Source organism: Salmo trutta, chromosome 18 (genome assembly GCF_901001165.1).
Source record: "Salmo trutta chromosome 18, fSalTru1.1, whole genome shotgun sequence".
In the NCBI taxonomy this organism is placed as follows: Eukaryota; Metazoa; Chordata; class Actinopteri; order Salmoniformes; family Salmonidae; genus Salmo; species Salmo trutta.
In genome coordinates this window covers 36,313,002-36,335,899 of record NC_042974.1, presented here as the reverse complement: position 1 = coordinate 36,335,899, position 22,898 = coordinate 36,313,002, and the positions used below count along the sequence as shown (strand labels likewise).

General features: G+C 43.4%; 1 protein-coding gene across 8 annotated transcripts in view; it reads right to left on the bottom strand.

The window, feature by feature from the left end:
• ctbp2a (C-terminal binding protein 2a) overlaps window positions 1–22,898 on the bottom strand; it is a 122,539-nt gene that overhangs the window by 10,466 nt on the left and 89,175 nt on the right. For 5 of the 8 annotated variants that reach the window (XR_003867666.1, XM_029698482.1, XM_029698478.1 and 2 more), the window contains one exon: window positions 294–448. Coding sequence is in view for 7 of the 8 variants with exons in the window: in XM_029698482.1 (XP_029554342.1) it covers window positions 294–448 (155 nt within the window). In the remaining variant the exon portion in view is untranslated. Of the gene's footprint in view, window positions 1–293; window positions 449–11,146; window positions 11,922–19,945; window positions 20,012–22,898 lie in introns of those variants that run through there. The other 3 variants (XM_029698479.1, XM_029698480.1, XM_029698483.1) reach the window with 2 other exon arrangements.

Genomic DNA, 22,898 nt, shown 5'->3' with positions numbered 1-22,898 from the left:
ACCCAATGACATTAAATCATAATGAAATCACTGGGAGAGCCAATATACTCTACTGCAATTTCAGTTTTATGTTACAGAAAGAGAAGAGGGGGGGATACAGGGGAAAAGGAGGAGAGGAGTGGGAGGTGAAAAGAGCTACAGTTTGAATTGAGGGCATGCACATTGTTAAGGCTTATTCTTTTGTGGATGCCTATGCAGTCTCAGTGTATAGCATGTGCGTGTATGTGTACGCATGCTCGTGTCAGTGCCTGAAAGAGTGTGCGTGGGCGTACGTGGGTGAGTGTGTGTTGTACCTTCTCATGGATCTCCTGTGTGGACTGGGCATCACAGAAGGCGACAGTGGCCAGGTCTTTGAGGATGGGCATCTCGACTGTACAGTCACGTCCATCCAACAGGGCCACTAGGGGGCGAGGGTGCATGGGCCCATTCATGATCTGGGGCCGGATACCTACAGACAGAGAGAGAAACACACAGAGAGAGAGAGAGAGAGAGACACAGAGAGAGAGAGAGAGAGACACAGAGAGAGAGAGAGAGAGAGAGAGAGAGACACAGAGAGAGAGAGAGATACACAGAGAAAGAGAGAGAGACAGAGAGAGAGAGATACACAGAGAAAGAGAGAGAGAGACAGAGAGAGCGAGAGAGGTGTTAATTATGAATCCTGCCTAAAGCACACACAGCAGTTACAGTTGAGTACTGTAAGACACACAGCAGTTACAGTAGAGTATTGTAAGACACACAGGGAACCTCATGAAAACCTGAAGGGTCAGACATTGTCAAAAATAAACCACATGGGAGTATAGATTGCCATGTGCAGAGTCTCTTTTTAACAGAACAGAACCTTCTCATAGACATTGGATGTGCATATGCAATCTTTTCACAACCATGCACATAAACAAGATGTTCGATGTGAAGACTGACAGTTTGATACAATGAATGCTCCGACTCAAACTGGACTGAGTGCTCTTCTCCACTATCATCTCCCTCTCACCTAGTAAGACAGATCAATAACACACACTCAACACTTCCTGAAATAACCAACACCTCTTCTGTGTCTCATGATGTGACTACCAGGGAACAAGGCCTTTCACCCCATGAGGTCACTCCCACCCTATCACAACCCTGCAGGGGCAGTTTGTGTGTGTGTCACACACCTAAGCAATCACACACACACTTGTCTTCTGTATCTGTTACACTCTCATACTATAGGCCAATCTCTCAACCTTCTGCACACACCGCACAATACCACCATCCCTGGAGCTTCAATGGTAACACACCAGTGAGCTACAGCACCTAGCCAACTCCAGGAATACAATTCAATAAGGAAACAGAGAAAAGGAGAAGAGTGACTGGACAGAATGGAACAAAAAAAAGGAAAGTGGGGAAGTGCACACCATCGCTCCCTACTGCTGTTGTCATGGTGATTACAGGATTTGGGCAGGATTATGAACTATTTTATTTAGTGGCGTCTGTGCTGCTGGGGAGCAGATCTGAGCTTTCTCTCAGCACTCTGTCTCCAGAACTGTAACCTGTGCCCGTCGAATGAGAACACAAGATAGCATCAGGAATACAAAAAGAGAATACATAGAAATGTGTCGGAATGTAACATCAAAATATTTTGCTTCACAATTACAATCTTTTGTTCTCCATTCGTTTTTTGTAATAACAAAAAAACAGCTAACCACAAAATCCTAAACTGAACCCAGCCTAATAAATGTATGAATTTCACCTTGGTGGCAGTAACCAGGGAGGGTGAAATCATAAGGTGATGGTAGGGGTAGCGCTGAATGAGAAACATATTTTCATACAGCACACCCTATAGAGCACCTATAGACATCCTGTATAATGTCGCAGCTGTGACAGACAGCCAGTATCCACTGAGGTCACCACCGAGCCATGTGAGTGTGGAGGAGTTCGGAAAGGCTAGTGCATAGATTTGATCATGGGCTAGTGTGTCTGTCACTGTGTCAATAAACTCTCACTGCCTTGTACATGAAGGAGCGCAGAGGAAGGAAATTGCCATGACAACATTGCTCTTTACAATTGAGTGAATAGGGTACCTACAGCATCAATATCCCTGGAAGAGTGAGGTCAATATAGCAATAGTGATCCACAGAGACACACCAGTCTCCTAATACCCCTATTAACATAGCACAGAATGGGTGAAAATAACTTATTTCAAATGCCCTATTAGCTAGGAGCAGAAGGTCTCTCTCCCTCTCTCTTTCTGTATAGCTGTGTGCTGGGGTGTGGCTGAAACAGCCAAATCCACTAATTTGTAGGGGTGTCCACATGTCTTTGGCCATTTAGTGTATTTGCTGCAATGTGCAGGTCCAATAGGCCTTATGGTTGGGAAGATATTCTCTCTCTCAAGAGGCTGGCGAAAAACTGGCAACACTGTAGGAAGTGGGTCAATATACTTACGAATCATTATTACCTTGTGGCTAATACTAGCACCCTAATAAGACCCAATAAGAAGCTGTGCTAAATACATGATAAATTGCTGGTTAATTAGCTGCTAATGAGGACCTAATACCTGGTCACAAATTCTGAAGAGCTTCTTAAAGCAGCCTGGGAGAAAAGAACATGAGGCAAATCACGCCTCCACCCTGTGTGAAATGCAAGTCACATCACGTCAAATGTGCTACAGCGCCATACTGTGCCAATATGTTCTTAATGCCATAATGCAATACTAATGTATGCATACATGTTCTGGATAATCTGAAAATAGAGTGAAGATTAACAGATATGCACACACACAAAAGTGCACAAACTCACCAGTACACACACACACACACACACACACACACACACACACACACACACACACACACACACACACACAGTGCCTTCAGGAAGTATACAGACCCCTTGACTTTTTCCACATTTTGTTACAATTTCCTCAGCAATCTACACACTATACCCCATAATGACAAAACAAGAAACAAAAATACATTATTTACATAAGTATTCAAACCCTTTGATATGAGACTCGAAATTGAGCTCAGGTGCATCCTGTTCCCATTGATCATCCTTGTGATGTTTCTACAACTTGATTGGAGTCCACCTGTGGTAAATTCAATTGATTGGACATGATTTGGAAAGGCACACACCTGACTATATACTTTTATTGGTTACATACACATTGTTAGCAGATGTTAATGCGAGTGTAGCGAAATGCTTGTGCTTCTAGTTCCGACCATGCAGTAATATCTAACAAGTGATCTAAGAATTTCACAACAACTACCTTATACACACAAGTGTAAAGGAATGAATAAGAATATGTACATACAAATATGTGGATGGGCGATGGCCGAACGGCATAGGCAAGATGCAGTAGATGGTATAGAGTACAGTATATACATATGAGATGTGTAATGTAGGGTACATTATATAAAGTGGCATTGTTTAAAGTGGCTAGTGATACATTTATTACATCCAAATATTAATTATTAAAGTGGCCAGAGATTTGAGTCAGTATGTTGGCAGCAGCCACTCAATGTTAGTGATGGCTGTTTAACAGTCTGATGGCATTGAGATAGAAGCTGTTTTTCAGTCTCTCGGTCCCAGCTTTGATGCACCTGTACTGACCTCGCCTTCTGGATGATAGGGGGGTGAACAGGCAGTGGCTCGGGTGGTTGTGGTCCTTGATAATCTTTTTGGCCATCCTTTGACATCGGGTGATGTAGGTGTCCTGGGGGGCAGGTAGTTTGCCCCCGGTGATGCGTTGTGCAGACCTCACGACCCTCTGGAGAGCTTTGCGGTTGTGGGCGGAGCAGTTGCCGTACCAGGCGATGATACAGCCCGACAGGATGCTCTCGATTATGCATCTGTAAAAGTTTGTGAGTGTTTTTGGTGACAAGCCGAATTTCTTCAGCCTCCTGAGGTTGAAGAGGCGCTGCTGCACCACACTCCGAGGGCCCTCACCTCCTCCATGTAGGCCGTCTCGTTGTTGTTGGTAATCAAGCCTACCACTGTAGTGTCGTCTGCAAACTTGATGATTGAGTTGGAGGCGTGCATGGCCACGCAGTCATGGGTGAACAGGGAGTACAGGAGAGGGCTGAGAATGCACCCTTGTGGGGCCCCCGGGTTTAGGATCAGCGGGGTGGAGATGTTGTTTCTTACCCTCACCATCTGGGTGGCCCGTTAGGAAGTCCAGGACCCAGTTGCACAGGGCGGGGTCAAGACCCAGGATCTCGAGCTTAATGACGAGTTTGGAGTGTTCTATGGTGTTAAATGCTGAGCAGTAGTCGATGAACAGCATTCTTACATAGGTATTCCTCTTGTCCAGATGGGTTAGGGCAGTGTGCAGTGTGATTGCGATTGAGTCGTCTGTGGACCTATTGGGGCGGTAAGGAAATTGGAGTGGGTCTAGGGTGTCAGGTAGGGTGGAGGTGATATGGTCCTTTACTAGTCTCTCAAAGCACTTCATGATGACGGAAGTGAGTGCTACGGGGCGATTGTCATTTAGCTCAGTTACCTTAGCTTTCTTGGGAACAGGAACAATGGTGGCCCTCTTGAAGCATGTGGGAATAGCAGACTGGGATAAGGAGAGATTGAATATGTCCATAAACACACCAGCCAGCTGGTCTGCGCATGCTCTGAGGACGCGGCTAGGGATGCCGTCTGAGCCGGCAGCCTTCCGAGGGTTAACACGTTTAAATGTGTTACTCACGTTGGCTACAGGGAAGGAGAGCTCGCAGGTTTTGGAGGTGGGCCGTGTCGGTGGCACTGTATTGTCCTCAAAGCGAGCAAAGAAGTTGTTTAGTTTGTCTGGGAGCAAGACATTGCGGTACGCGATGGGGCTGGTTTTATTTTTGTAGTCCGTGATTGACTGTAGACCCTGCCACATACCTCTCGTGTCTACTCTACTTTGTCTCTATACTGACGCTTAGCTTGTTTGATTGCCTTGCGGAAGGAATAGCTACACTGTTTGTATTCGGTCATGTTTTCGGTCGCCTTGCCCTGATTAAAAGCAGTGGTTCGCGCTTTCAGTTTTGCGTGAATGCTGCCATCAATCCACGGTTTCTGGTTGGGGGAGGTTGTAACAGTCGCTGTGGGTACAACATCACCTATGCACTTGCTAATAAACTCGCTCATTGAATCAGCGTATTAATCAATGTTATTGTCCGACGCTAGAACACAGTGGCCTTCATCATTCTTAAATTGAAGAAGTTTGGAACAAGCAAGACTCTTCATAGAGCTGGCTACCTGGCCAAACTGAGCAATCGGGGGAGAAGGGCTTTGGTCAGGGAGGTAACCAACAACCTGATGGTCACTGACAGAGCTCTAGAGTTCTTCTGTGGAGTTAAGAGCACCTTGCAGAAGGACAACCATCTCTGCAGCACTCCACCAATCAGGCCTTTATGGTAGAGAGTTGCCAGACGGAAGCCACTCCTCAGTAAAAGGCACATGACAGCCCACTTGGAGTTTGCCAAAAAGCACCTAAAGACTCTCAGACCATGAGAAACAAGATTTGAACTATTTGGCCTGTATGCCAAGCGTCAAGTTTGGAGGAAACCTGGCACCATCCTTACAGTGAAGCATGGTGGTTACAGCATCATGCTGTGGGGATGTTTTTCAGCAGCAGGGACTGGGAGACTAGTCAGGATCAGGGCAAAGATGAACGGCGCAAAGTACAGTGAGATCCTTAATGAAACCTGCTCCAGAGCACTCAGGACCTCAGACTGAGGCGAAGGTTCACCTTCCAACAGGACAACAACCCTAAGCACACAGCCTAGACAATGCAGGAGTGGCTTCGGGACAACTCTCTGAATGTCCTTGAGTGGCCCAGCCAGAGCCCGAACTTCAACACAATCGAACATCTCTGGAGAGACCTGAAAATAGCTGTGCAGCAATGCTCCCCATCCAACCTCACAGAGTTTGAGAGGATCTCCAGAGAAGAACAACATAAACTCCCCAAATACAGGTGTGCCAAGCTTGTAGCGTCCTACCCAAGAAGACTCAAGGCTGTAGTCTCTGCCAAAGGTGCTTCAACAAAGTACTGAATAAAGGGTCTGAATACTTATGTAAATATAATATTTAAGTTATTTAAAAAAATATATAAATTAGCAAAAGTTCCTAAAATCCAGTTTTTGCCCTGTCATTATGGGGTATTGTGTGTAGATTGATGAGGGGAAAAAAACAATTGTATCAATAACATATACAATAAGGCTGCAACCTAGCAAAATGTGGAAAAAGTCCAGGGGTCTGAATACTTTCCTTAGGCACTGTATGTGCACACTGCTCATAGGCACACACACACAGTTGGAGTGGATTCATCCAGTCCAGGTGCTCTTGTTGACTAGCTCTATTCCCCATGGGATCCCACATCATTACAGAACTGATGTGTCCTCTGGGATCTCATCACCACAGCTGGTCCAGGACCAGTGCTTATGCAACCCACGTGGTTCTGTGAACCACACTCATGTGATAAGTAACATTGCCAGAGACACCAAGACTTAGCTACCCAAGCAGTGATTCTCAACCAATTTTCTACCCGGAACAGAGCTAATAGGGTCGGACTCTCTCCCTTGAGGATCACTGAAATGAAAACTACCCAGGAAAAACTATGAAGTTCCTAGTTGTGGGTCCTGCTATTTTTCCTCCGCCAGGAACTTGTGCGTCCCGGGAACCAGACACGAAGTTACTGTTGTGTGTCCAATCAAACCCACCACCACAGCTGGTCCTAGATCAGCACTTACAGGCTTCTAATCCAACTTGGCAATGTGTCTCACCCTCCTCTGTACTAAAGGCACTGGTCTGTTTAGCACCATGGGAGTTTGGCAGGCTAGCCTGAGCCCCACCCAACACCTGTGTCATAAGAAACCACTGCGGGGGTAAACACTAGTCAAAACAGGGTGGAGACACTCCACACTAGACAAAATATTAGGCTCATTTTGAAAAAAAACGAAAATGAGCCCTTTGTTTTAGTGAATAAAGATGCCACTGTAACTTTTGAAGCCACCAATTTGATACAATGATACACTTCATAGTTAATAGATAATCAACTACTACACCCTGAGCTACGTAATGGTCTATTTGCTTAAGTGTAAAACAAATGTAGAGAATTTTCCTCTGATTTCCTCTGCATTACTATCACAGAACACTAACACAACCAATAGATGACGTTGCTCTGAGACTCACAAGGGAGCGTGTCACCGCCATGCAGTGTTGCTGTGCTACTGCTCCCGGGATGACCTTGAGATTGACACCAGGCCAGTATGAACGAAGCTGTCAGAGAGCAGAGACATGAGCATCCAACCACAGATAAAGCCCAGATTTTCTGCCACTAAAAACCTTTCTGGATTCTGACAACAGAAATAGAAAAACACCTTCATAGAAATGTGCTTTTCCCTCAGAGAATACGATGGGGTGTCTAGTTCCCATTTGGATGCCTGATCAGACAACTCTTATTCTCCGCTGCCAGAGGGTGAGAGTCACAGATTTAGAGGAGAATCATATACAAAAGAGAGCAGAACAATTGAGAAACAATCCCTCATTTTAATTTTCTCATCAGTTTCTCTTGGAACTTGAGTTGTATTTCATTAGTTGCTGCCATCCTATTGTATGCAGTCATTTGTAAGCTAACTCACTCTGTACCCTTTCTCAAAGCACCCTTCAAATAACATAATTAGTGATATGATGTGATATTTCTGTGTGCCTCATTTCTCTTTTACTTTAAAAGACTAGCTGTCAGCTGTTTGTATGAGTTTCCTGACAGAAGACCCAGCTTTGAGGTAGAAATGAACCACCTTGAGACACCAAAGACTGTCTCACATACCCGATACATTGTTGTTTACATGCTGCATAGCTCCAGTAACAATGTCCTATCTGGAAACAAACAGTTTAGCATACTTGCTAATAAAACAGTGAGATAGTTTGACTAAATAAGGGAGCATTCCCCCTGTCCTCTGATCAGGTTTTCCGCAACTGATTATGGGGAGAAATGTGCACGGTTATTCAAATATCCGAACGGACTTTAGTATTCGAATACTTGTGTGAGTATTCCTTTTCGCAAGAAAAAAAATGATAACACTGAAAAGGCTTTTTCTAAATTTAATAAAAATATCCATGTGACATTGTTGCATACATGAATATACCATGACATTTCAAATTACACATATATTTTTTATTTATTTTTACACAATTTCACGATATCCAATTGGTATTTACAATCTTGTCTCATCCCTGCAACTCCCGTACGGACTCGGGAGACGCGAAGGTCGAGAGCCATGCGTCTTCCGAAACACAACCCAACCAAGCCACACTGGTTGGGCAGCCTCTTGACACAATGCCCACTAACCCGGAAGCCAGCCGCACCAATGTGTCGCACCAATGTGTCGGAGGAAACACCGTACACCTTGCGACCGTTTCAGCGTGCACTGTGCCCAGACCACCGCGCCACTTGAGAGGCCCCAAATTATATATATTTTATAAATTATTTTATAAAACAACTAACTTTTCAATTTAGTTTTTATGACGTGTCCCCATAAAAAGACTGGTAGCCTTCACCTGTGTAGCTTGTTGTTCATGTTGGCCAATCAAATCGGCAAAGAGGCTCAATGTCTAGCTAGTGGACAGTTAGTTTACTAATGCCATGCAAGATGGGAATTAAATTATGGAATTAAAGTTAACAAAATGAGAAGGAGTAGACTACAATGAGCAACCAACATGTAGGTTGTTATTTTATCTGAATAATTGGCCTCAATTAGCCTAGCTAGCTAACTGGCTACTCTAGTCAAGACAGGCACTGTTATATGAGATGATAAATAACATTGTGGGTCCTACAAGTTAGCTAGTCTTGTCTGTAGCGGAGTTGCCTCTCTCTCCTTCCGTCTGCTCGCTCCGATCTGACCACACACACCGGCACCTCTGCAGCTGCATCAATAGAGCGCCAGCCTCTCTCCCTTCAACAGCAGTGCTCAGGTTAAAAACGGAAGTATAAACATATACAAAAAATACATGTATTTCGAATACCCTGATATCCGCCAGCAATTTATGATTCTATTCGAATAGTAAAAAAATAAAATCAAACCCCCATCCCTAATTACGGGAATAGCTCTCTCTTTCAATCTAAACCCCCCCTGGCTTTCATCATCCGTCCACTCATTCTGCCCTTCTCTCCTTCTCTTTCTTAGATACATGTGTGAAGGATTAACAAACACAGCCCCAATGACTCAAATATGTGTGTGATACAGTCAATATTTCTACCCTGGCCTCTAGTCATCAGCCCGTTGAACAATAAAAAACTGAGAAAACAAAAGGAAGTGAGGAGGATTTTCCATGGCATGGTGATGTCAAGGCTCTGCCGCTTTGCGGTCGCCGAGCTCAGAATGGGGTTTTATAGAAACTGCTCTCTTTCCTACTGTAGATGAAGAGCCAAGACAGCTCAATGGCTTAGGACCAACAGCTGGTTCTTGTTACCTAGCAACTCCCTAGCTGAGGCCATGGTTACAGGTTGGCTCAGAGTGGGGGTCTCACTCTCCTGACTCAATATGGCAACCAGTGGTGAGACAGACATCTTCACTCAAACTAACAGGCCTCCAAAACTGGTACACCGAGAGAAAGAGGTTTTGACTCCAACTAAGAAAATAACAAAGAGAGGTATGTGAATGTGTTATGTCTTTGTGTATCAATATATGCCAGGAGCATGAATAAGTGTAACGTGTCTCTATGGCTGGTCAGTAGCCAAAAGCAGCATGGTTTAAGTCCTGGTGCAGAGACAGTACATGGATGGGTAGTGAGACGGCCGTTTCTCTCTCTGGAGTTCTCTCTCATTTCAACTGGAGCTCTGCCAGAGCACTGGAACATTGCACTGCCTTAGAGGGCCAGCTCTCAATCCACATGCATAAAATAAAAAAAACACGCGCACAATACACATGGACGCACAAAGAGGCACATGCGTATGCACACACAAAACACAGTTTCCCGGTACCCCTCCTCTAACCCCCTATATAGAATGAATAAGGAAAATGTCAGAACTCACTATTGTACAGGATGAATCAGCACAGGGTCATAACTTGAGTTAAGGGACATACTGTGTGTGTATATGTGTGTGTGTGAGCAAGAGAGAGAGAGAGAGCAAGAGGGTAAAGAGCATATCATCTTCTTTTGTTGGCAGGTTTTTCCCTTCCAGACCCCATCTGGACCATATCGGAGCTCTGCCCCCCCTCACACCCTATCCCCCCTGTAGACACACAAAGCCCCTGCTTGTCCTCCCTCTGCCTGCCATCCTTCCCCACTCTCATCACCACCCTGCTGCCCCTGCCGTGTCACCAGCCCCACCAACCAACCCCTCCCCTGCCAAAAGAAAGGGCAGAAAGAGGGACAGAGAAAGAAAGGGAGAAGAGATACAGAGAAATAAGAGAGAGTGGAGGAGCTGGAGAGGGGGAGAGCAAATGAGAGATAATGAGATCCATGATAGAGAGAGGGAGGAAGACGAGAAAGAACGTCCGTCTTCCTAAATGGCAGCCTTTGTGCTTCCCCAGAGAGGCTCGCTCTCTAGAGCACAGTTGGGGGGCCAGAGACAAAAGCCGGTGACTAGTGGACAGCACACTTCAGCTCCTATTCAACCACACTGGCATTCTTTACACAGGAAACTACCACACATGGACCATACATACACCACAGGGAGGAAAAAAACAGACTCTCTGGGATTTAATGTGGTAATAACTTCATACTGTTTACAAATGAGCTAAACACTGTATAAGAACATGCATATGCACACCACACACACAGACAAACGCAGACATCACTCACTCATACTCCTGGTAACACGCATGACCATTCTTCAATGACCACCCCCCAACACTCCCAACACTCAATTACAACCCCCCCTCGTTCTTCTCTGCTCACTCACTCGCTTTCCTTCCCTTTTCCTTCCCTTTTGATTTACAAAGTTCACTGGTTTCGAAGTGGAGAGACAGATGCACACACACACATTCTTTCATGACACACGTCATTGCAGACAGGCTGAGGTTCAATTGCCTCAAGCCTTACAGACATGCTTCCATACATGACACCCCACACAGGTACACTTACACATACGCACGCACGCACACGTCCACACACACACACACACACACACACACACACACACACACACACACACACACACAGAACGACCAACAGGAAACATGCTCCTTGCCTGGGAAATGCGGTCTCCACATTCTTCAGATTAAGGGAGGCACATGACAATGGCAGAACGAAATAAAAAAAAGAAAAGTGGGCAGGGGGGATTCTCCGAGTGTGTCCTGAGGGTATCCCCTCCGCCTCCTCCTCTCTTTCTCCCCCTCCCTCCTCTTCCCTCTCTCCTTTCTTCTTGCTCAGTCTCTATCCGCCACTCGTTGTCCAAAAGCACCCTTCACCTTACCCTCAGCTGTTCCATACTTGAGAGCCGTGTGGGGGGTAACAGGGGCAGTGGGGTGGGGTGGGGTGGGGGGGCAGGGCAGGGCAGGGTGGGTTAGGTTGGTTGGATTATGAATAGTCTCGGACTGAGAAGAAGCGTCACTTCTTTTACCTCCGGGGCATAAACATCTCTTTTCCAGTCAGCATCAGCCAGCAAACCTCCTCTCTTCTCCTCTCGTCGATCGCAAATATCTTCTCTCTCCGTCTTTGTCTTCCTCTCTATCCCTCCCTCCCTACTGCACACTCCGTTCTGGCTATTTAGATCGCAGGCTTTCTCCACCAGCCTTTGTGTGAGGCCGAGAGCGAGAAAGAAAGGAAGAAAGAAAGAAAAGACAGGGAAAACAAGTGAGCAAACCAGAGAGCCCCAGCTACGTAGGAAAAAAAGACAAAAATGAAAATAAAAATAATAAATCCATAAAGGAGTTCCAGTCAAAACGAGTGGTGCGGCGTTCCTGGCGTGGACAACTCACTCTTCCGTTCGCTCTACTCGCACTCAACACATTTTCCTTCCCTTATTTTTTACCCTTCCCCCTTTCCCTCACTCTCGGTTTTATTATTTGTGATCTGGCCTTCACAGCATTTTAAGAATGCCAGCCCCTTTTTTCCACTTTCCCTCTCCCTCCTTTTCACACTCTGTTATTTCCCTCCTGCTTCCCCCTTCCTTCACAAAAACATCCCATTTATTTTCGAAACCAGAGTTGGGTCGGTTACTTTCTAAATGTAATCTGTTGCAGTTTTAATCCTCCCGAGTCAGGCAGCAGTCTAAAGCACTGCATCTCAGTGCTAGAGGCATCACTGCAGACCCTGGTTCGATCCGGGGCTGTATCACAACCGGCCGTGATCGGGAGTCCCAAAGGGCGGCGCACAAAGTCTATCAGAATTCCAGTCATTCCAATAAATGTTATACCCCTTGATCTTCAAGAATAGGACTTGGAAATATGGAAGTAGAGATTAGCCAAATTGTTCTACCTGAACATGACCCCAAAACTAAGGACTTATTAGCCTGCCCTACTCTGTTGTTTATTTTGTTGCCATGGAGGACTGATTGGGCTCATTGATTCGAGTTGAAAAATAAATGCTGCGCTCATGGAATGGCATGCTTTGAGCACTACTGAAAAGTGCTATTTACATGTGAAATATGAATGTCATATGCTGCATTTGCTATAGGCCTATTGTTGACCTTTTTGTTGGTGACACTTTATCTTGATAATATGCAGCTGTTTAAAGGGCAAACCTACACGGTGAAACAATAACAAAACCGTCACCCCGCCTCTGTTTTGGTAAAAAGCTGAGCGATGGGTCTGGAGAATTGTAACCACTCTCAGATTAATAGACAGAGCTATGGATGCAATGACCGACCAATCATGAAATCAAAATGATTGGTTTATCTATGTTATGAGGCTATACAGTGTTTGTTTACATTTACAATGTTTACTAACATTGGAGAAAAATAAGCTTATATTTTGGGTTCTCATGGAGTGTGACAGTTGAAGTAAGCTCATGAGGCACTTAAGTTATATTCTTCAAGAATGAATATATACAATATATATATAGAATGTATAAATCCTTCCCTGTGGCTCAGTTGGTAGAGCATGGTGTGTGCAACGCCAGGGTTGTGGGTTCGATTCCCACCGGGGGCCAGTACAAAAAAAAAAAAATGTATGCATTCACTACTGTAAGTCGCTCTGGATAAGAGCGTCTGCTAAATTACTAAAATGTAAATATAGCAACTACAGATTGCCTCTTTAAGTCTATCAAAAGTGGGCGAGTTTGAGCATGTGTCCATTAGGCCTATGGCTTAATTTTTTTTATCAGCATGAATTACATTGAGCAATAAAAGCCCCACTTTTATTCCATAGGCTGGGATCCGCACTATGCAGCTGTAGCAAGAGCACATTTTTCACTGGCTGTCCACTGGTTTCAAAAACAATGATTGATAGGCAGCTTAAACTTCTTGAATTCAACCATTACTGGATTCAAATACACATTTAGATGTGTGAACAGCCATCCACAACAACCACAATCCATAAGTAACTAAATGAGAGAGCAGCAGTGTGATTTACATCAATGTGCTATGTAGATATCAATAATAAGTTATATCTGTATCGCCGTAGACTACACCACTGTTGTCATCCTTACCTCCAAGCCTTTATTCAAGTTGGATCATCTTTGGATGCTGACAGCAGTCGCAGCATTGGAAGCCATAGCTTGGACTGTAGCCTATAAAAGCCCATTCCTGCTTTTTTCCCGCGATCCATCAAACACATTTGGTGTGTCATCATAGTGGTCTCTGACTTATGGTCAGACTCTCTCAAGTGGAACAAACTTACATTTGTGCCTTTTTTCAATGCTGATTTGTACGTCATTGAGATAACAGAAGTGTCAAAGATTTTTTTCCGCAAACATCCTTCCTGAATTTAAAAGTCATCCTTGAAGTAATCAGTTTCGCAAAAGTATCTGTCATCTGATTACAATATTTTTCCTGGTAACAGATTACAGTTACCTTTTTTTGTAATACCTTACATGTAACGGAATACATGTAATCAGTTACTCCCCAAACCCAATCACTGAAGTACACATATGGTGTATTTTTCTCTGAAACCTGCATTGTCCATCTAATGTCTAACGGATCAACAAAAGATTGCAGTAAAATATCAACATCATCACCTGCCAACATTAAGTAAAACAGACACACGACAAATAAACAAACATTTGCTAATGTATGCGCACGCATACACACAAAAACACAGAAGAATGAGACTACAGTTAAGGATTCCTAAACAATTACGTCGACAAAGAACTGGAAATCTGGAAAAATCACTGGCACGTTCCCAGGAAAGTAAACTCTCCTACAATCACCTGCATGTTGTCCCTTAATGTTCACAACCTCACATGGTTTGGTGGCTTGTGTCACCAATTTGTAATGACAATACATTAACGTAGACAACCATAGGACATGCAAACCTACATAGAAACATGTGCTCACACACACACACACACACGCTGTTAACCCTTTTCTGAACCCACTCCTCCAGTGGGCATGGTGGCAGTGACAGCAGTGAAGGGTTAATTCATTCTCAGCCAAACTCAGTCAGACAAAACCAGGTCAGAGACACAGAGGGAGAGTATAGAGCTGAGCTTCCGCTGCCAGAATACACAAACTGTAGAGCAGGGGTCGGCAACAGGGTGAGGGGGATTTTGGTTTTGGTCAACAACAACAAAAAAAGTCACCAGGAATTAAGCTAAAAATGTGTTTAATGTAGGAAATCTGTCCCAAGTATTCCCACGAATAAAAAAAAAATAGATATGTGATCGTTTCTCAATGTTATCAAGGTAAGAAATTATTATTTTTTAAATACAATCATTTCTTACCATGATTAAATTGAGGCACAATGTAATCAAGGTATTACACACTTGCACTCTGTAACAGTCTAGTTCGGCTCAGTGGTGTTCTAAAACCCAACTCAAAACAAACAGATTGTTTACTTCTAGGGCTAGTAGTCTGAAGGAGTAAATGTAAGCCACAGCTGGAGCTCACCGCCCTACAACAGGACTTAAAAGGATTTAGAAATACAGGTTAAGAAGTCCGCCTTCAATTAGAGGTTATTCTTCAACCACACCCCAACTGTCTAGAAACAAACAAACACCTCAGTGTGCAAGAATGGAACACTATTAATTGACACGTTAGACATGGCATCTATGCCTAACATATCAATGACAAAGCGTGTTTTCAATGACTTCATTAACCAAACCCAAACTACAGAGTATACAAAATATTAAGAACACCTGCTCTTTCCATAACTTAGACTGACGAGGTAAATCCAGGTGAAAGCTGTGATCCTTTATTGATGTCACCTGTTAAATCCACTTCAATCAGTGTAGATGAAGGGGAGGAGACCGGTTAAAGAAGGATTTTTAAGCCTTGAAACAATTGAGAGATGGATGGTGCATGTGTGCCATTCAGAGGGTGAATGGGCAAGACACAAAATGTAAGTGCCTTTGAACGGGGTATGGTACTAGGTGCCAGGCGCACCGGATTGTGTCAAGAACTGCAATGCTGCTGGGTTTTTCAAGCTCAACAGTTTCCTGCGTGTATCAAGAATGGTCCACCACCCAAAGGACATCCAGCCAACTTGACACAACTGTGGGAAGCATTGGAGTCAACATGGGCCAACATCCCTGTGGAACGCTGTCAACACTTTGTAGAGGCTGTTCTAAGGGCAAAAGGGGGTGCAACTCAATATTAGAAAGGTGTCCCTAATGTTTGGTATGCTCAATGTACATCCACCAACGTGTCAGCCTAATAGAAGACACGTTCTGCATATTGTCGCTAACTGATGTTAACTCGCCGGCTTTGTGAGGGATATATATATATGAATATGAGAGAGAGAGAGGAGGATGGCACAGCAGCAGGTGGACTCCAGATGTATCTTGGGGGAGGGTGTCTCAGCTCTGGGGCTCCTCTTTTCTCATTATGCTCTCTCCATCTCTTTCCTCTCTGTGTGACATGAGCCATCTGGCCTGGTAACACAATGATAGAGAGAGGGAGAGAGAAAGAGCGAGGAGAGAGAGAGAAAAGCTCCCCTATACCCTCCTCCTAAACACTGTCTACAGTGAAACGCACAAAAACACACACACAGTAAGTGATAAGTCATGCACACACACGCATGCAAGTACACGCACAGGCCTGCGCACACAGACACACACACAGCTGGGCTCTGTTCCAGCTGAAGGCAGAAAGCTGTTTGGGGAGATGTCAGCTCACAACACCAGGGATGGAGTTACAGGAAAACACACACCATTTACACACTTACACACACACACACACACACACACACACACACACACACACACACACACACACACACACACACACACACACACACACACACACACACACACACACACACACACACACAGCTGGACAAGATAAAGGAGGTGTAGCGAAGCTTGCTTATCAGTCCTGATGTTGTCTTGCCGGAAACTTGATGATAGTGACTGACTCAGTGCTAGAGCCTTAATGAGCGAACACATTCATGTGCTGCTGGTGTGTGTGGAATTAAATCCTAGGTGAGGTCATTTCCGCGAAATCCCTCACATAAGGTTTAGAAGTTGGATAAGACTTAATCGCGAAATATTAAAAAAAAATGTACAAAGCCATTAGATCCAGACACATCATCAGATTGCATAACTCCTTTTGTCAGGTAGATACCTCAAGGTATAAAAGCAACATAAAAGACAAGCTAGAATAGGGACAGAGAATAAGGGACACGTGTCGACGGTGGAGAGCAGGAATCATAACCCTGAAGGGCTATTCCCTTACAGCTACTACTCTACAGTCACACAGAAAATGAGGTTCCTTTTCCAAGATGGCCTCCCTCTGGTAAAACACAGTCAGCCAGCGTAGTAAAGCATTTCAACCCTGCAAAACCTCTATATTCCAATATATTCTCATCGGGGGAAAACAAGGTTAGTGCAGCCACTTCTGCTCTGTAATTTAATAGCCATGAAGTTTTCATTTTCTCTGGATGAATTATTCAATGTGACTTCCTGCTTGGCAGAGAGATAAAGAGTATAAGAGAAGGAGAAGAGAGTGTGAAAGAGGGAGGAGTGGAGGGGTTGGATAGGGTTTCAAATTTCTCATTTCTTTTCTTTCATTTCATTCCCCTTTGATTTTCATTTTCGTACTCCAACTCTCTCACTGTCAGTCCTCAGCCGTCCTCACTCTTTCTCATCTAGCAAACCATAGTGTATCATTCAGATTAAAAGTTATTATAAATTGCTATGGAATATTATGATACTATATATTATTATATACACTACCGTTCAAAAGTTTGGGGTCACTTAGAAATGTCCTTGTTTTTGAAAGAAAATCATTTTTTCTGTCCATTAAAATAACATCTAATTGATCAGAAATGCAGTGTAGACATTGTTAATGTTGTAAATTAATATTGTAGCTGGAAACGGCAGATTTTTTTAATGGAATATCTACTTAGGCATACAGAGGCCCATTATCAGCAACCATCACTCCTGTGTTCCAATGGCACGTTGTGTTAGCTAATCCAAGTTTATCACTTTAAAAGGCTAATTGATCATTAGAAAACCCTTTTGCAATTATGTTAGCACAGCTGAAAATGGTTGTGTTGATTAAAGAAGCAATACAACTGGCCTTCTTTAGGCTAGTTGAGTATCTGGAGCGTCAGCATTTGAGGGTTCAATTGCAGGCTCAAAATGGCCAGAAACAAATATATTTTTTCTGAATCTCATCAGTGCATTCTTGTTCTGAGAAATGAAGGCTATTCCATGCGAGAAATTGCCAAGAAACTGAAGATCTCGTACAACGCTGTGTACCACTCCTTTCACAGAACAGCGCAAACTGGCTCTAACCAGAATAGAAAGACAAGTGGGAGGCCCTGGTGCACAACTGAGCAAGAGGACAAGTACATTAGAGTGTCTAGTTTGAGAAACAGAAACCCTAACAAGTCCTCAACTGGCAGCTTCATTAAATAGTACCCGCAAAAGACCAGTCTCAACGTCACAAGTGAAGAGGTGACTCCGGGATGCTGGCCTTCTAGGCAGAGTTCCTCTGTCCAGTGTCTGTTCTTTTGCCCATCTTAATATTTTATTTTTATTGGCCAATCTGAGATATGGCTTTTTCTTTACAACTCTAAATTCTCTTTATATTTCACAACATTTTAGGTACCACAGGCTGTCCCAACACAATGACATGTAAGTGAATTCTGGTACTGTAAAAGGCCCTTATAATTGACTCTAAAATATTGTATTCTATACCCATTTGAAGAGAAACAAGTATTTATTCATGTGTTTGATAAGATTAAATATTCTCTCAGGGAATTCTACTTAAATCTTAGGACCCCACATGGGTCCCGGGCCCAAAGTTTGAATACCACTGTACTACTAACCTCTCTCCCTGCTTGCATCAATGCTCCCTCTCTCTGTTTATCTCCTTTGCCTCCTTCATTGCAGCCTGACTCACCACTCTCTGTCTCACTGCTCTGTATAAAGAAAATGGATTTTGTTATGAGAACTTACAGTAGCCAATCTTTTGATTATAGCTAGCTTAATTTCAGTCATCTGCTCCTGCTGAGGGTTGGCTCCGTTCAATGTTAGCTTCTAACTTCATCCTTCTAGCTAGCTAGATATAGATAGCTACCTGGCCAATAGCCAGAGCCCTTGAGCTACCTAGCTAGCTGGAGATCTGACTGAAATATCATCGACTATTTACCAGTTGTACACTCATTCTCAGAGAGTCAGGTTTTTTTTGTTTAGCGGATGTCTGTTGAAACTCCAGGAGTCGAGCGAAGTTAAAAACATTCCCACTGTCAGCGGCATTTCTCTGCTACTTAACACTGTAGGTCTAGGCTAAGGTAGCTTGTTTCTCCTCTCGGCCTATGTCGTGGGTGGAGTTTCCCGTTGAGCAGAGCATTGAATGAAAACGTTTACCCGACACTACATCCCTGGTTGGGCCTGGCAAAACGCATTCATAAACATTGATATCCTGCCAGGCAGGAATGAATGAATCTACATTTGCTCGGCATTTTAGCTATCAATGTGACGTTTGGCGGCGCCTAATCATTCAGTTCTGTACCTGCCTGGCTGAGTGGCAGTGTGGGTGGAATGAGCGCGCTCGTCTGGCAACCAGAACGCAAAACACTTCAGGAAATAAAACTCGGTAGCCTGCCTGGAAATGAATTTGCAAGACCAATAAATGTTTCTAATATTTTTCATGTTAACATATTTGATCATTTCCTGTTCTTTCAAGTACCAATTTGAGAAAATGTCTGATTTCCAATGTATTCCAGTACTTGAATTGCAGAGTGCCAACTTTAACCATCTCAAGCACATTGTGCGAACCCTGCCCACTACACACCCTCTCGAGAAGACTCACTGAAAGGCATGATAAAAGGTCATCACCTTTGACCTGCAACCAAGATTACACCCTGACCTTCACCCTCAGACAGGGGGTGGGTGCTGCTGACAGCCTCATCTCATATCCATGGCAACCCCACCCTTAGCTGTTGTCTGACTACGCCATCACAAAGCCCCTCCCCCATCACCATGCAGGCTGCAGAGCTGGTCCACTGTAGTATAAATCTCGTCTCCTCCTCGTCCCGCCGGCTGGCGCGTAGGGCAGCAAACTGTAGTATACAGTATCTAGCCTAACGCACACTGAATCAATGCCTCTTAAAAGATGCACTCAAGGATTTTAAGCACAATTTTAAGCACAAATTGGTAACATATAGTATGAATTGGATGTGTTTCATATCATATGAATTGCAAAGAATAATCAAATAAAAGGACTTAACAAATAAACTGAGACCACTTTTGGATTGTGAGCACCACTCAAAACTACTGGCTGAAATTATAAAGTTCGAGAGTGCATCTTTAATCCTAGAACAAGTGCGTGTTGATGTAAAAACTGAACCCATTTAAAATATAATCTGCCATCTAGAGAACCACAGATCCTAATGCCCATCACGCTAGGGAAGAGCGGCTAGTGTCTCACGCGCATACTGACCTGGACTGGCATCACGCTGTGTGGCTGGCATCCAAGCATCTGAGTGCAAGCACTCCCAGGGAGGACCTAAGAAGAAGAGGTGCCACTCAGCCATATACAGTATTCAGACCCCTTGACTTGGTCCACATTTTGTTACGTTACAGCCTTACTCTAAAATTGATCAAATAAAACATTCTCATCAATCTACACACAATACCCCATAACGACAAAGTGAAAACAGGTTTTTAGACACCGTATTTATATACAGTATCAGTCAAATGTTTGGACATACCTACTCATTCCAGGTTTTTTCTTTATTTTTACTATTTTCTACATTGTAAAATAATAGTGAAGACATCAAAACTATGCAGTGGTGGAAAAAGTACCCAATTGTCATACTTGAGTAAAAGTAAAGATACCTTAATAGCAAATGACTCAAGTAAAAGTCACCCAGTAAATTACTACTTGAGTATAAGTCTAAAAGTATTTGGTTTTAAATATACTTAAGTATATTAAGCAAACCAGACGGCACAATTTTTTAAATTTACGGATAGCCAAGGGCACACTCCAACAGTCAGACATAATTTACAAACGATGCATTTGTGTTTAGTGTGTCCGCCAGATCAGAGGCAGTAGGGATCATCAGGGAGGTTCTGTTGATAAGTGTGTGAATTAGACCATTTTCTGTCCTGCTAAGGACTCAAAATGTAACAAGTACTTTTGAGTGTAAGGGAAAATGTAAGGAGTAAAAAGTACATTATTTTCTTTAAGTATGTAGTGAAAATATATAAATAGTAAAGTACAGATACCCCCCAAAAATGACTTGGAGTAACCAAAAAAGTGTTAAACAAATCAAAATATATTTTATATTTGAGATTATTCAAAGTAGCCACCCTTTGCACACTCTTGGCATTCTCTCAACCAGCTTCACGAGGTAGCTGGAATGCATTTAAATTAACAGGTGTGCCTTGTTAAAATGTAATTTGTGTATTCAATTTCTTTCCTTCTTAATGCCAATCAGTTGTGTTGTGACAAGGTAGGGGGTATACAGAATATAGCCCTATTTGGTAAAAGACCAAGTCCATATTATGGTAAGGACAGCTCAAATAAGCAAAGAGAAATGACAGTCCATCGTTACTTTAAGACATGAAGGTCAGTAAATGTGGAACATTTCAAGAACTTTGAACATTTCTTCAAGTGCAGTCGCAAAAACCATCAAGCACCATGATGAAACTGGCTCTCATGAGGACCGCCACAGGAAAGGATGACCCAGAGTTACCTCTGCTGCAGAGGACAATTTCATTCAACTTACCAGCCTCAGAAATGGCAGCCTTAATAAATGCTTCACAGAGTTCACAGACATCTCAACATCAACTGTTCAGAGAAGACCGCGTGAAATCAGGCCTTCATGGTGAAATTGCTGCAAAGAAACCACTGCTAAAGGACACCAATAAGAAGAAGAGACTTGCTTGGGCCAAGAAACACGAGCAATGGACATTACACCAGTGGAAATCTGTCCTTTGGTCTGGTGTGTCCAAACTTGAGATTTTTGGCTCCAACTGCCGTGTCTTTGTGAGACGCAGAGTAGGTGCACGGAATATCTCTGCATGTGTGGTTCCCACCGTGAAGCACGGAGGAGGAGGTGTGATGCTGTGGGGGTGATTTGCTGAGGACACTGTCAGTGATATATTTAGAATTCAAGGCACATTTAACCAGCATGGCTACCACAGCCTTCTGCAGCAATATGCCATCCCATCTGGTTTGCGCTTAGTGGGACTATAATTTGTTTTTCAACAGGACAATGACCCAACACACCTCCAGGCTGTGTAAGGGCTATTTGACCAAGAAGGAGAGTGATGATTGTGTATCAGATGACCTGACCTCCACAATCACCCGACCTCAAACCAATTGAGATGGTTTGGGATGAGTTGGACCGCAGAGTGAAGGAAAAGCAGCCAACAAGTGCTCAGCATATGTGGCAACTCCTTCAAGACTGTTGGAAAAGCATTGCAGGTGAAGCTGGTTGAGAGAATGCCAAGAGTGTGCAAAGCTGTCAGGCAAAGGTTGGCTACTTTGAAAAATCTCAAATATATTTAGATTTCTTTAACACTTTTTTGGATACTACATGATTCCATGTGTTATTTCATAGTTTCAATGTCTTCACTACTATTCTACAATGTAGAAAATTGAAAAAATAGTTTAAAAAAAAGAAAAACCCTTGAATGAGTCGGGGTGTCCAAACTTTTGACTGGTACCTTCTGTCTACCAAAACCCACAATAGTAGAATTTTGTAGACAGAAGGTGCTCTTTGGTAAAAGGGGTAAACTGTTCAACAAAAAGAAAGGAGGACCAAGGCACTCTTCACATAATTAATTAAAATGCCTTTATTTGTATGGCCTTCTTCAGGGAGTACAAAGATATAATACAATGTCCTCTTTTGAACAGCTTTTCCCAATCAACCCTGATTTGAAGAGGGAGTGGTTACATAATTCATTGGACAACACCTAGTAAGCAATCAATCAAATGTATTTATAAAGCCCTTCTTACATCAGCTGATGTCTCAAAGTGCTGTACAGAAACCCAGCCTAAAACACAAAACAGCAAGCAATGCAGGTGTAAAAGCATGGTGGCTAGGAAGCAATATTATACACATTAAAAAGTGAAATACTGTAGATATTTTTTATCAAAAATGCATATTAAGGCTAGAAGTATCAGAACCACTAGAAAGGTAGTTCTAACCTTGAATATGACTGGGCAAAGTGTTAAGAACAGGAGAGCCATCTATTTTATAGTCCCGAGCCCATTTGTTGGAAAGTACACTTTATTGATTTGGTGTTTCAACCGAAAGGTCACTGCTTGCAAAAAATAATGGGCTACTTCCCCGGAGATCACACGGGAGAAAACATCGCTCTGGGGTTGAGAGAAGCTTAAGGGTGTTTTCACTATAGTCATTTTAAGAACCAATCCCAGTCCT